This window comes from Neophocaena asiaeorientalis, unplaced genomic scaffold (assembly GCF_003031525.2).
Source record: "Neophocaena asiaeorientalis asiaeorientalis breed wild unplaced genomic scaffold, Neophocaena_asiaeorientalis_V1.1 scaffold39, whole genome shotgun sequence".
NCBI lineage: Eukaryota > Metazoa > Chordata > Mammalia > Artiodactyla > Phocoenidae > Neophocaena > Neophocaena asiaeorientalis.
In genome coordinates, this window is record NW_020175670.1 from 4,011,823 (window position 1) to 4,027,732 (window position 15,910).

General features: G+C 34.9%; 1 protein-coding gene across 4 annotated transcripts in view; it reads left to right on the forward strand.

The window, feature by feature from the left end:
* Positions 1-15,910, forward strand: part of ATP8A1 (ATPase phospholipid transporting 8A1) — a 235,545-nt gene that overhangs the window by 86,011 nt on the left and 133,624 nt on the right. For all 4 annotated transcript variants that reach the window (XM_024731618.1, XM_024731619.1, XM_024731621.1 and 1 more), the window contains 3 exons: positions 10,989-11,061; positions 13,223-13,328; positions 14,940-15,022. In XM_024731618.1, the coding sequence (XP_024587386.1) occupies positions 10,989-11,061; positions 13,223-13,328; positions 14,940-15,022 (262 nt within the window). The remainder of the gene's footprint in view (positions 1-10,988; positions 11,062-13,222; positions 13,329-14,939; positions 15,023-15,910) is intronic.

Here is a 15,910-nt window from a genome sequence, read left to right on the forward strand (position 1 = left end):
CACAGGAAAAAGTGATTACTGAAAACTTAACCTTTCTGTTGGCATTTCCTCTGGGCACTCTTTGGTTATAGGAACCATAACATGGTTATACTGTGCAGCCTGCCCTGTAGGAGTGTTTAACACTTGTTTAACATGGGGAGATATTACATGCGTACACTTCCAGCTCCAGCAGAAGAAAGTATGGTGGTTATCTCCTCAGAGTACAGCAAAACAAAGGAAAATAACAGAAACTTTCATGTATTAACAAATGCCTTTGGGGTAATGATTTCAGAGCTGATGCTTCTTAAGCATTTTTTAAGAAAATAAAGCCTCCTTCTACCCTAGATAGAGTCAAAGATGATTTCTGTTGGCTTTTAGCAGTCTGAAGGGCAAGACTTGAAGTCTCTTGACAGTACAGTCTTTGCCTAGTTCAGTGTATTCCATAGGCTTGTAGGAAGAAAATATTTAACACGTAAAACAACGCTCCAAAATTTAGTCTTAGTAAGTTTTCTCTCGTTTCATATAACCTTGGCCCTAAATTGGATTCATGATGGGCAATAACATAAGATTTGTACATATTTAGCAATGATGATTATTTTGTAGAGATCAACTTTGTCAGAAATGCCACCATGCTTAAACTTACTAGAATGTTTCATTAGATTTTTTTTAGTTAAATGTAAATAGTGATGTCATATTTGTAATTTAACTTACTACAAACTAGAAATTCTGCTGTTAAACATTTATTAAGGCATCATTTCGGCAAATTGCCTCGTATAGGGAGTAATTCCGTTTTATCACAGTTACTTGAATGCCAGAAAAGGTGAGGAGGCTTTTATGTTTAGTAGCTAGAATTTGCGATACAGTGACTGTTCTAGACTACAGTCCTAAGTGCTATCTTTGTTGATGATTTAGATCTTACTATTAGAATGAGCTGATGAACTGAGTACCATCTCTAAGGTTAAAAAAAAAGATTCTGTGAAGCAAACTAAACAATATTTTTTGTATGGGCAAGTCATTTTAATCAGTATTAAAAACATTTCATTGACATTTTCCCTTTAAGTAAAAACCAAATGTTCCTAAAAGCAATCTTTATTTATATATGAAAACAGTATGTGAGTAGCTTCATTTCACAATATTTTGTTTAGCAATGTTTACTGAAAGAATCAGCAACTTCTTTAACACTGAGAAGAGGTTCACCATGAGAAACCTCACAATTATCAAAATAGTTAGTCCCAAGGTCTGTATTATAACCAATAAATGTATCTTACTGCTCACCATGACTGGTGGGTAAAGTTGGGTAAACACCATTTGTTCATTCACATGCCTCAACAAAGTGCTTTAGATGTATGTAGCACTTTGTTAGCTGATGGAGATTTAATGATCAGCAAAAGTTGACATGGCTTCTGCCCTCCTAAAGTTTATAGTCTAATTGGAGGTTAATGGATATAGTTAAGAAATCATACAGACAAATATAAAATCATAGCACAGTAGAAAGGTCTGTGTAAGCCTGTGATTGGGAGTGAGGGAGGAGGGTGATCTAATCAGGGAGATCAGGGACTGTGATGCTTAAGGCTGAGATCAAGAATGAGTTGGCTTAAGTAAAGAACTTACCAAGCAGATATAACAGCACTGACCCACAAAGGCAAATAACCAAACAGAACATACACACCAGAGCCACTGGAGCAATGATCTTGGGGAAACTCATGCAGACAGAATAAGTAACAGGTATGTGAGTCGCCTGCTGCTCACCTCATCACATTCTGAATAGCTCTCGGCATCTGCCAGGGCTGGACCACACCCAGGGAGAGCGACCCTTAGCCTTGAGCTCTGAGGCTTTTCAAAAGCTGCCTGAGTTGAGAAGTACAAGCCCCTCTCCAGGTATGAGATCCAGGGCTGCTGTACAACAGCAGTGCGACTTGGCAGAACCTTGACACAGTGTTTTTGCTTGGTCCCCTTTAGTTATACCAATGCAGTTGATTTTTACTTTAATATAACTCTTTAAAGAACCATCCCCTCGGGCTTCCCTGGTGGCGCAGTGGTTGAGAGTTCGCCTGCCGATGCAGGGGACGTGGGTTCGTGCCCCGGTCCGGGAAGATCCCACATGCTGCGGAGCGGCTGGGCCCGTGAGCCATGGCCGCTGGGCCTGCGCATCCGGAGCCTGTGCTCCGCAGCGGGAGAGGCCACAACAGTGAGAGGCCGGCGTACCGCAAAAAAAAAAAAAAAAAAAAAAAAAAAAAAAAAGAACCATCCCCTCATGGTAGTCAGCTTTACTTCTGAAATGTTTTCAATACTTGGCAGATTTTATCAGTGTGATAGTTTGTGTTCTTAGGTATTAACATGTTCGTTTCATTAAACCATTTATTCTGATTATGCAATATGTGATTAATTTTCCATTGGCTTTAGCGTATATTTAAACTATTAAGTTCAATATTTCCTACTGAATACTGAATTCTCTGCATAAAATCAAGAAATTTCATGGTGAAGGAGCAAGTTGACTATCCAGTTAAAGAATAACTTTGTAAATCTGCTTAGTTACCATAAATCATACTTACTGTACTAACTGCCATTCTTTCAAAATTAACTAAAAGTTTATTTTCTTAAGTTTTTCAAGATCTGTCTCTCAGTACTTCCCTTATTCATGCTTTTATGTTTCCAGCCTTTCTGTGATTATTTTGTCCTTTCTTTCTGTCCCTCCTCTTGCTTTCTGAAGCCATGTCCCTGAACCTGAGGATTATGGCTGCTCTCCTGATGAATGGTAAGCTGCATGGACCTTTCTGTCTCATAGATCCCCTTAAAAGGTTTGCATTTTATTGTTTTGTTAGACACATTTCACTACTTTTGAAAAAATTACTGACCAGGCAGGGTGACAACGTTGTAAAGTATTCCTTAAAATCTGTTGAATATCCCTGATTTCCTATCAAATAACCTTTAGTCATTTTATAAACATTTCTTTCAAAGTTTAGGCTTGCTAGAGTTTTATAGAGCTATGTATCTGTAATAAAATATGTAATGATCAACTCAGAGTCCCTGGGCTGTGGACTACCTAAGATTCAGCTACAGCTCGAGAAATTTTCTTTTTCTTTTTAGCTCAGCACTGCCACCTTCTGCCACTATTTACATACTCTACAGAGCTACAAAAAGCTGCTACTGAAACACACCCACAGAGTGGAAAATTTCCTTTACATTTATTTTTGTTAATTTACTAAATCTGTTTAGAGGCTGGAAGATAAACATTTTTTAAAATTAAATGTCTGGAACAAATGTTGGAAAACCATGCTGCCAAGGACTAGAGTTAACTGGAATAGAATTACTTTTAGAATTGTTAAATACAGCATTTTATAGGGTTAATTTCAGTATGTATTGGGTTTTTTTGTCTTACCTTAAAATCCCCCCATGGATTTACATTTTTATTTAGAATGGTATAAGTTTATTTTGATAATTTATCATGATTTGGTGGCAAGTGAAATTTCAGAAAACAGGTTACTTTAATGCTGGTAACTCTAGAAAACATGGCTTTATATGTGGTTACATTTCTATTTTCAGATTACACATGTATTTTATGATTAAGCCATATTTTTCAACTTGGATTTTATTTCAGTAAAGTGGAAATTCAGTAACAATTTGCAGTAAACCTCATACTACCTAGGGTTAATGACAGAGGCAGCTGTTTGGTTCATGTGATAACTGATGAATCATTATATTTAAGCTCATTGCTTGGAGTATCATACATTTTGACACCTACCCACAACCAAATAATTTTTAGTATTTTTTAAATGTGCCAAAGCATCTTCCTGTTGGTGGGTAACTCAAGTTTAATGATGTAGATATTCCCTTTTATTTAATCTTTTGAGAACGTAGTTAAAATTTTGACTATATCTTGTTGCTTTTCTGTAGAATTAACATAATTCTATTAATTTTAAACACTGTTCATGAGTGTAGGATTAATATATTTTTTTCTAAGGTAACTCACATATTAAGAGAAGGAAATTACCTTCATCATATTTTTCTTAAGATTGGATGGAAATGTTAAAAATTGTTTATTCAGGTCATTTAAAATATCGTGCTTTCAATAGAGGTTTCATGATTTTATCACTATTGGAAAGAGAAGATGTTATTTTATCTGTTTAACAAGTTCTTTTTGTAAAACACCCTTTTGGGAAATTTGGTATTCTAAAGTAGGTAACTCCAAATTAAAAAACGCCAGCTTTTTCATAAATTTTTGTACCATTCCACTTGCAGTTACATATAAACTTAGATATTAATGATACTTTTTTAAAATTAAAGGGAAGGCTTTTGCCAACTTTCTAATAAAGTAAGCTTTATTTTAAATATATACTTGGATTCCCGATCTATCCAGTAGTTACCTGTAGGCAGCAAAGATGAAGGAACAGATACTACTTGAACTTTAGTTGTGTCCTTGGTCCTATACAGTTGTCAAGGATACAGACTTCGGGTTTTGACTACCAAAGTTCACATCCTGATCCTACTGGTGCCCTTGAACCAATTACCAAACCTCTATGCCTGTGATTCCTCATCTGGTAGAATGTAGACATCATAGGGAGGTTGTGAAGATTAAGTGAATTATGTTTTTAAAGTGCTTAGAATAGTGTCTGGACATAGTAAGCCCACAGAAAGTTTAGCTCTGGTGTTTCTCGCTCAATCTTCTCAAGACATATTTGAGGAGTTAAAATTGACATGACCATTCTAAAGTTGGTGAAATTTAGGCAAAGAAGCTAGTAAGTAACTTGCCCCAAAGTATACAACCAGTAAACATGGGAGAAAGAGTTAAAACCTCTCTCAGCCTGGTTATGAAGTAGGTGCTGGTTATATTACATCCAACAGGCTTCAAAAATATCTGCTTTTAGAGCAAAAGGTATCCTTACTATTTGTTATTTTATTTTTTCTTTCTTTCTTGTTTTGTTAAGGTAGAAAGAGCAAGTAAAGTTTGACTGACTTGAGAAAAGTTAGCATGGGGGGACACAGCTTAGCACAATCCTAAATCTGGCATCTACCTAATCTGATACACTTGGTTTCATGTTGCCAGTGAAACCAAGATTGAAAGTGTTATCCTGGTTGAATCCTACTCTCCAGGTACCTGGCCATATCTTCATGCTGCTCGTCTTCAGGGATAAACTGGAGAGTGTAGCTGACTATATTAATCCAAAATCTGAAAGTTTATTCTTGTCTGACAGTCAGCAGCTTCCCCTTTCAATGTGAAGTTCATTGATTCCACATATAAAACCTGCAGCCTGTACTATATATTTTACTACCCTACGTGAACCATATTTGCCACAAAAATACCAAGTTAAAAAACACATAACAGGGCTTCCCTGGTGGCTCAGTGGTTGAGAGTCCGCCTGCCGATGCAAAGGACACGGGTTCGTGCCCCAGTCCGGGAGGATCCCACATGCCGCAGAGCAGCTGGGCCCGTGAGCCATGGCCACTGAGCCTGCGCGTCCGGAGCCTGTGCTCCGCAGCGGGAGAGACCACAACAGTGAGAGGTCCGCGTACCGCAAAAAAAAAACAAAAAAAAAAACACATAACAGTTAACACTTAAGTGTGTATAGATTATTTAACATATTTACATTTAGTCAAATTTGAAGGCAAATCTATAATGTTTCAAAAACACTTTCTTGACATTAAAAATAATTGGATGATGGCTGTAGCTCTACTCACTTAAATCTATTAGTATAAATAGTTTACAGAGATGAAATCATTTCCCAGCCAGTAGCCACTTACTCCAGAATTGGTATGGGTTTCTTATTATTGCCAAGTACCATCAGCTAACATATGACCTTATAGATTAGTTCATTTCTATTAAAAAACTATCATTCTCTAGACAGATAGTATCAATATTTAGAGGAATGCACAAAAACATCTGCTTATTATCAACATCCATGCAGCCCTAAGATGCGCTTATTTTCTAAAACTGTATATTTCATTGCATTTTTTTCTTTTTCTAACTTTTTGGTGGAAAATATCAAGCATAAACAGAAGGAGACAGATGTACTCATTCACTCACTTCAATAATACGTACTCAAATCCAATTTCAATTCGTCTATATTTCCCCTCACTATTACTTTGAGGCAAATCCCAAATATCATATTATTTCACTTTCTCTTAACTATTTGGTATGGTTTCTCATTATTCTTTCTGATAGTTATTGTTTTTCCTTAAGTAAGTGCTAGCGAGGGTGATTCTCCAGGAGGATTACCTTAAAGTGTTCTGTGCTTAGTCATTTCACTGTGGTTTTTAGTATTATCACGGTATCAGTGGATAGTACCATTTTCTGGTCTTATTTTCTCATTTCATTTTGGTCTGTAATTACGTATGGAATGAGTGGTATTTATTTATTCTGCTGCAATCGTTAGGCTCACTAAAGCATTCTTCCAGGTGTGACTGTATAATAATGAGATCTAACACATCCAAATTAGTGTTGGTCTTCAAAGTAGTCACTTTGACAGGTAATTTATTTATTCCAATGAAGCAACCATTTCACAAAACGTTTTGGGAACTCCTCTTTTATAATTCCCTTCAGAAATACTTTGAACCACACAGAAAAGCAGATCTCATTACTTTGGTCAAAACCAGTGTCTAACAAAAATATTATAATTGAATTCAATCGCTTGTTCATATTCTTGGACTTGACTGGACCTGATACTAAATAACAAATTCATTTCTGAAAATCTCCCTTTAAGGAATTTTGACTTGGAACAGTAGCACCATTCAAAAGCAGAAGGTGTAGATCCTTTCAAAAAACAGTGCTTTGGGGCTTCCCTGGTGGCGCAGTGGTTGAGAGGCCGCCTGCTGATGCAGGGGACACGGGCTCGTGTCCCGTTCCGGGAAGATCCCACATGCCGGGGGATCCCACAACGGCCCGCGTACCGCAAACAAAAAAAAAAAAACAGTGCTTTGGGGCTTCCCTGGTGGCGCAGTGGTTGAGAGGCCGCCTGCTGATGCAGGGGACACGGGCTCGTGTCCCGTTCCGGGAAGATCCCACATGCCGGGGGATCCCACAACGGCCCGCGTACCGCAAAAAAAAAAAAAAAAACAGTGCTTTGCAGTCAGACTGCCTTTGTCTTCCCATGTGTGCATGTGTGTAGCGTGTATATGTATATACGGTATACATTTAGTTTGTATGTAGGATGTGTATATATTTCAGCTGACAGGATTGGATTTTGTTATGACATGGATTTTGTTGTGGTTTTTTATTTTTAATTTAAATTTGATTTATTTTTTAAGTTCATAATGCATTAACATGTTACAAGTTCAAAGGATATAAAGAGGGAAAGGTTTCCCTCCCTTACCTGTCTTCTAACCTCCATTTCCCCCCCTTAAAGGCAGCCAATGTAACCAATTTCAGGTGTATCCTTCCACATCTACTCTACGCATATACATGCATGTATTTTTTTCTCTCATATTTTTATAGAAAGTGAAGCATACTATACATACTGTTTTGTACCAGCTTTTCCTTTGATAGTGCATCTTTGAGATTTGTCCATAGTCCATGGAGAGCCTCCCATTTTTTGTATAGCGTTCTGTTATGTGGATGTACCACAGTGTTTTTAAGCAACAATCCTAATAAACTTTGGGTTAGTTCTAACCTTTTGCTATTAAAAATGCGCTGCAAAGAATGAATTTGGTCGTACAGCATTTTGCACCAGGTAGTGTAAATTCTTAGAACTAGAATTTCTGGATCAAAGGATTACATGCATTTTAAATTTTGATAGAAATTGCCAATATCCCTTTTTAGAAATTGCACCAATTTTCATTCTCACCAATGATAGATGGTTTAACTGTTTTCCCATAGTCATAGCAGCAGAGCTGTCAAACTTTATTTCTGCCAAATTCATAAATTTAAATCTCATTTCTCTCATTATGAGGTAAAATTGAATGTACATTTAAAGCCACTTGGATTTCCTTCTTTGTGAACTGTGTGTTTATATCCTCTGCTCATTGTTCTGCTGCATTGTTGATTGTTTTATTATTGGTTTCTACGAGTCCTTTTTATTTTAAGTGAAATAACCTTCATTATATGTGTTGGAAATATTTTTTTTTCCCAGTTTGTCCTTTGACTTTTGACTTAGCTTGCAATAGTTTTTGCTATGCAGAAATGTTTTAGCTTTATACAGTCAGATCTTTTAATTTTTTGTTTTCTGAATCATGTATAATATAGGCCTTTTCTACTCCTAAGTTATTTTTTAACTTAGTTAAAAATAATTATTTTTCACTTTAGTACTTTTATTAAGTCATTCACCCATTGGTTTAAGGTAAAAGGTATGGCTTGAGCTTTTTTCCTTTTTTTCTGATGACTCTCTTGTTGACATGATTTCATAGTCCACACTGTCATGTATGAAATTAACTAATACTGGACCTCCCTGGCGGTCCAGTGGTTAAGACTCCGCACTTCCAATGCAGTGGGCAAGGGTTCAATCCCTGGTCAGGCAACTAAGATCCCACATGCTCCCACTAATACTCATTAGGCCATATTTATTCTAATTTATATTTATTCATAAAATTCTGAATCTTCTCAATTTTAATTGCTATAAAAATAGATTCTTTGTATTAGGATGGTCAGGAAATAATTATTTACAATGTATCATAGCTTTTAAATCAGCCTACAAGAAGCTGCAAATTATATGACATTGTGGGTTAACTGCTCAGTTTTCTCTTTACCTTAATGTTACAACTCCTGCCTTATTACTTTTTGCAAAACACCATAATTTCTTTGTCTCCTTTTGAGGCAAAGTGTCACTTGAAAACTTCTATGGAAAATTTTAACAAAATGTAGGTGTTGGCTTGCACTTTTATTTGTGAGCAGTTTCCAGATTCATGTAGCTTTGTCCACTAACAGTTAAAACTATTTTACATTTAATGCAGTTGGTCCTTATTTTGCAATGACTCGAGCTTCCTAATTTTATCTGTTTACTTTTACTAAAAGTGAACATTTTGTGAGATTTTGGAGAGGGGTAGCGAGAGCTCCATGCCTGAGTTATCCAACCCAGGCTATGTGATTAGCAGATGAATTGCTGGTGGTTTTTATGATCCTGGAAAGGAAGCTGCTTCCTGGAAGAAGAGTTATTTAGCATTATCCTTGTCAGAAGGCTTCACTGATGAATAGAGGGCAGGATGTGTCCATGTATTAATAAATATTTCAACTGCATATCTAGTGTTATTTGTTATAAATACATTTGCAAGTTTTATCAATTGTGTTGTGATTTATGAAATGAAAGAATTACTGGTGAGATTAATAAGACATATCTTCAGATTTATAAAGGCTTTTAGCCTGGAATTCTTTAGAGGGAAAATAGATCTCCACATGAAAGATGTTACTGTGAATATTCCTTGACATTTCAATAATTATTATCTAATAATAAGTGAGGAAGTATAACTAAGAACTATTAATAATACATTTTATAAATAACAGGGAAATTTTATAGAGACTTGAATAATTAACTATTTTTAAGAAATGATAATTACTTGGAGGAGAAATGTATGTTAATTTTTTTCTGTCCACCCACTGATAAGTTGTTTAAAAGTTCTTGGATTTTTTTCCTTTCATCTTTAAACCTAGAGGAGGAGAAATAATAGTAGTAGTAATAATAATAAAACATAATGTGTTTATTCTGCCTCCCACTGATGTTTTTGAAAATTCTGATCTACTACATGCTAATAAAGCTGAATTATATTACAATTTTGAGAATTAATAGACCAGACTATTACATGTAAATAAAGACATATTTTACTATAAACACTCTAATTTCCTTCTTTGGTTTATGGGTAAAATACATATATTGACAATATGGTTTATGTTCAATTATTTCACATTCTTTTTTTTTTTTTAATGATTTCTCCTTCCTTTCAAGCAGCTGGCTTTAAAATATGAAACTCTTGATATTTGGGACACTGACACTGATAATACTCTTTGTAACCTGTAAAAACTGTGATTAAAAGCTTTCTGGATTACAATTATTTAGTATTGAACATGTTATTTTTTCCTCAGCGATTTCTGATATTTCCATCTGTGCACAAAAGCTTTAGATCTATATATTTTCACTGAACATTGAAAAGTATACTTTGGGGTTTGACACTTCCACGTAAATGTTTCTTGTCCTTCCTTCGAATCTCAGCATTTTGATATTAAATCGCATGGCTATGAGACTAGTAATAGCTAGGTTATAGAGGCAATTCTGATTTGATTTGTTTCATATGGAGTACATGTTTGCTGATCTGAAGACAACCACAACACAAAACCCCATGCACTTTTATGGTTTGTTCTCCTTATATGCAGAGTAAATGTGATATGTACATAAATATATCAGGTATTTGTTAGTGATAGATATTGATGAAATATGTAAACAATTTATTCATATTTTAGTTTCATATGATAATCATGTGGTATTAGTCACTTCAAATAATTTCTCATGGCTAAAGTAAAAGGATATTATTTTTTATAATACCTCCATTAATTCTCAAAAATTTTTAAACTTGGAAAAATTTTGGAAGTAGAAATTTTCAATTCCAGGTATTTCAGCAGTTTTGTTACTTTTTTTAAATTAATTTTTTTGAATTTCATGTGACTACAACATAATTTTACCCCAGGAAAATGAACTGTAAAAGACTCATTACACTGCAAAAGACTTTCACATTTTTAAATGTTTGAAAATATTTTATGATTCAGTCATGAAATCTGTGATGTCTTATTTAGAAGTGCAGACTAAATTATATTTAATCTATTAAGAGTTTGCAGGCATAATGATTTATTTTAAAAGTAACTTACATGGACACCAAGCGGGGAAAGTGGCTGGTGGGGGTGGGGGTGGCATGAATTGGGAGATTGGGATTGACATGTATACACTGATGTGTATAAAATGGATGACTAATAAGAACCTGCTGTATAAAAAAATAAATAAAATAAAATTCAAAAATTTAAAAAAATAGTAACTTACAAACAGATCAGTGGGCTTGTATAAATGAACCAAGTTTGCTCCAATTTTTTTCCCCTTTAGGCAGAGCTCACAGTTTGGAGATGAAAAAACATTTAGTGATTCATCATTGCTGGAAAACCTCCAAAATAATCATGTAAGCAACATAATACTATTATCTTTTCATTAATAAATGAAAACTAATGAGTGTTTCTCTGAATTATCTTCCATGTTTAAATATTCCTTTTTTTAGTTTCATGATCATTTCTAATAATTAGCAAAATCTGTTATCTCTAAATTCTTTTTACTTGGCCAACATGAATTCATGGTTGTTAGAAATTTAGTTTTAACAATTGTCATTAATCAACATTCTGTTTTTTTAAAATATTATATATTAATTCTAGAGCTCTATTTGTATGAGACAACTCATTATTAACAATTTCAAAACATCTGTAGAAATGAATTTCCTGCTCAGAATTACTGGCCAGTGCTTAATCTATACAATAAGAACTTCGGACATCTGCCACCCAATGTGAACATTCCACTTATGAAAGTTACTGATACTTAACTAAAATTCCATCCGATCAAATGATATGGTCTCCTAAGTTTAAACCCCCAATTTTTTCTCACAATCGCTTCAAGCTCAATGTGTCAGAACTTGAACTCATGCTCATCACCCCAAAACCTAGTCGCTTCCTAGCACTGATAGACTTACCGCCTCTGCCCCTGGGCAGGGCCCTAGCAATGTGTCCATGTGGTTATTTTTGCCTTCAACAAAGCATGTGCTTCCAGATGCACAAAATCTAGACCTAGGCCCACCTCTTCCCTCTTGTGTTCTCAGGTTCAATGAATTGCACCATCAACTAACTGTCTTATTACTCATTCTAGGAACTTAGGGTTGCTTTTGATACCTCCCTCCCCTCCATCTCCAGATCTGTAATGAGTCACTAAGCCCTTGTCAATATGACTTTCTGTAATATATCCTAAATGTCTTCTTCACTTCATTCTCACTTTCTCTACCTCAGTCCAGACTACTGGTATCCTCCAGGTGGATTACAGCAGCCTCCTAACCATTCTCCCTGTTTTCGTTTTTATCCCCTCCAGTTCTTGTTGCACGTGGCAGCTGGAATGATGCAAATGTAAATCAAGTCCCATCACTCGCCTGTTTAAAACCATGCCAGAGGGCTTCCCTCTCACCTTACAAAGTTACATGGTCCAGCCCCTGCCTAAGTCTTCGGCCTCACGTGGAGCTACCCTTCCTTTCTTTCTCCTCAGGCTACACTGGCTTTCTTTTATTTTCTCAAACACACTTCATTCTTTCTTCCTTTAGGACCTTTTCAGTCATGTGTGATTCCTGCTTGTTGGAAAACTGTGCTTAGTTCTTCATGAGGCTAAAACTTCAGCAGCTTAAAAATCACATTGTCATGAGAACAACCACAGACTGGCCTATATCGTATTATATGATATTTGCACATTTATCCTTTGAAGCTCTTTTCACACTATAAATAAATAATGCTTGCGTACTATTTATGTTCTGTTTTCCCCACTAGTCAAAGCTTCACATATCAGGGACCTTGTCTGTTTTGTCTGCTCTTTGAGGCTTAACACAGTTTTTTTTCAAATAATGTTCTGATTTACCTTTCCAGTCATTTCACTTTTTTGGTCCAAGAGCATAGAGGAATATTTTTCCTTTATTAATTCGAATGACATTTTTCTTCATCAGGAACCAGACCAGAAGATGTTTAATTTTAAAAATCTGACTGCTTTCTTGCAGAAAGGATCTTGTCTTCCTCAGGCCATGAGAGTCCATTGTACAAAGGACTTCTCAATCAATCCTTTTTTATTTAGTAAAACGTGTATCAGGTTAAGGTTGCCATTTTTGCAAAAAGAGAAGACAAACCTTACAGAGGAATCCCCTGCCACCGTCACCTCAGCCCAAAGTAGTGGAACCACAGTAAGAGTAGATGCCTAAAATATAGATCTGATCAGGAATTAGAACCAGGTAAATGAACATTTTAGAATTTCTTTCCCGTCCTTAATAACAAGATTCAACCATATCTGCCTTTTTCGCTGTACGGTTTCTATTTAACAAGACAAAGTGGTCTTATATAAATGTTTAGAAAAGGAATGAGAGGGTGCAAGAATGAATGATTTTAGTTAAAAATATTTTTTCTTCATAATAGTTGTTGGCTTCTTGACTTCCACACCTTCAATATTTAACAGCTGCACTCTTAGTAAATATGCATAAAGTAGTATTACTATCATTAGTGTCAAATGTTTAAACGAAAGTGGCTAAATTATGTGTTTATTTCTTACAGCCAACTGCACCTATAATATGTGAATTTCTTACAATGATGGCAGTTTGTCACACAGCAGTACCAGAGCGGGAAGGTGATAAGATTATTTACCAGGCAGCATCTCCAGGTACAAATGAAGCAAATGTGATGTATTTCTTGCTGGAAAATTGTTCTGAAATTTGAGATTGTTCAGAAAAATTTAATTTGAGGAAGTAAAATAAACGTTATGTTTTTCAGATTACAAATTTTATTTACTAATTAGATAAACCTTGGCTTTCAAAATTAAATATATATATTTTAAAATATGTAACTTTGTGTAACATTTGTTATATGACATAAATTACATGTAAATTTGAATAACAAAATTCACACAAGTAAAAGAAAACTGGTACTTTATATATACACATAGTAAATTCTCCCTTCTTTATAAATAACTAAGAATAAACTGTTAGTCATAAACTGTTAGTCATAAACTGTTTTTGCACATAAGCAGGCAGGAAAAGGAAGATCTGTTTGCTTAAATAGTACGCATTTTAGAATACCAATTTTGCTGTCTTCTCTTGGAGATGATAATCAAGGAGTTCGTTGTGTATTTATTTGGATGAGAAAAGGTTTACACATTTGAAGGGATTCCATAAAATATGTATTAGCACAGTTATCATTATTTAATACTTAGGCTTATTTTCAATGAAAAATTGGGTAAATAGTCAATTTGATGATTGTAAGATTTCAGGAAAGAATGAACACACTTTGGGGAACTTTTTTAATAAGTGTTTTAAACTGTATTATCAACCAGCACCTGCTCCCTTGTAGAATGTACCAAATTCCTAAAATCCATAAGATACATCTCATATCATTAAGATAGAAACTATGTGAATGTTTTGTCCCACACCCTTCCCTAAGAAACAAGAAGGTCTGATGTAACAGGGTGATGTAAGTAAATAATATATAATACAACAAAGCATCAGTTCATTTATATCCATTTAAATTGACCCCTCAACATTAATAGTATTAGTTTTTCTACATTAAACATTTTAGGAAGAAAAGGATAAAACTTAAGGCAATTTCATGCCATTCATTTTTTCCAGTTTTATTAAGAAATAATTTACATATATCACTGTATCTCTAGGACTTATTTATCTTATAACTGGAAATTTGTACCTTTCGATCACCTTTCTCCAGTTGCCCCTTCTCCCACCCTCCACCTCTGCTAACCACATCTGATCTCTTTTTCTATGAGTTTGGGGTTTGTTTTCTTTTTTTTCCCTTTAGATCTCACAAATAAGTGAGATCATACAGTATTTTTCTCTTTCTGTCTGGCTTGCTTCACTTAGCATGATGCCTTCATGTCTATCCATGTTGTTGGCAAATGTAGGAGTTCCTCATTTTTTTATGCATCATTCATTTTGAGAAAAGTTTTCCAGAGAATATGCTGGACCAAGGGGTATATTTAATTATCCTTCTTAGGTATGTTTGGCTAACAGTGAGACTTAATCTTCAGAAATATGACTCTAGGGTCTATACTTGTCTCAGATTCTTAAGATCATTCTACTCATTCCTTTGGCATTGTCATACAATTTTAAAAGAAGTGGATTTCAGTAAAAGGAGCCAGAATAAAAAGAATTTTAATTCTTTTTAAAATTAAGCAGAAAATTAGATTGCAATAGTGTCTTTCTCTGGTATTTGGGGTAATTTTTTTTTCACTGTATATTTGCTTTGTCCTGTTTTCCTAAAACAGATGAAGGAGCCTTGGTCAGAGCAGCCAAGCAACTGAATTTTGTTTTCACTGGAAGAACACCTGACTCAGTGATTATAGATTCAGTAAGTTATTTATTTTTAAGTCTGTTTTTTTATCAAAGTAATACATATGCTTAGCTTCAAAGATAAAATAATACCAAAGAAGCTCAAAATAGAATAGAGATTCCCAACTCTAGTTCTCCTCCCCAGAAGCAAAAACTTTCTATTCTTTTAGCTATTTCTTCGGACATTTACACATCTTATATATATTTTTTAATGTTTGATGAATGATATATGTATTGATTCTTCAATTTTAGACATATCTACTGACTTTCTATTCAGTTATATTAAATGAGGAGTTATTTCTCTTGACTCACCATCCCTTCCCAATAGTATTATAATTATATTACAGTATTTGGTTAAGCTAGTATTTGGACCCAGATTTTTAAATGGGCAAAAGACTTGAACGAACATTTCACGAAAGAAGATATACAGATGGCCAAGCACGTGAGAACACATCATCAGTCATCAGGGAAATGCAAATTAAAGTCTCAATGAGATACTACTGCATACCCACACAAAAGGTAAAATTAAAAACACTGGCAGCACCGAATGTGAACGAAAATGCAGAGCAAGTAGATCACCTGTTTTTGCTAGTAGACGTGTAAGATGGTACAATCCCTTTGGAAATCCTTTTAGAGTTTTCCAACACAGGTAAACATGTACCCAGCCCAGCAGTTTTACTCATACTTAACCAGGAGAAGTGAAAGCATGTGTCCACAGAGAGATGTGTCATGGAATGTTCATAGCAGCTGTATTCAGAGTAGCCAAAAACTAGAAACAAATCAAATATCCATTACTAGGCGAATGGATGAACAAATTGTAATATACAATGGAATAGCTAAACAATAGAAAAGAGTAAAATATCGATTCATCAAGAGCCTTAATAAGTCTCAGAAACATTATACTGGG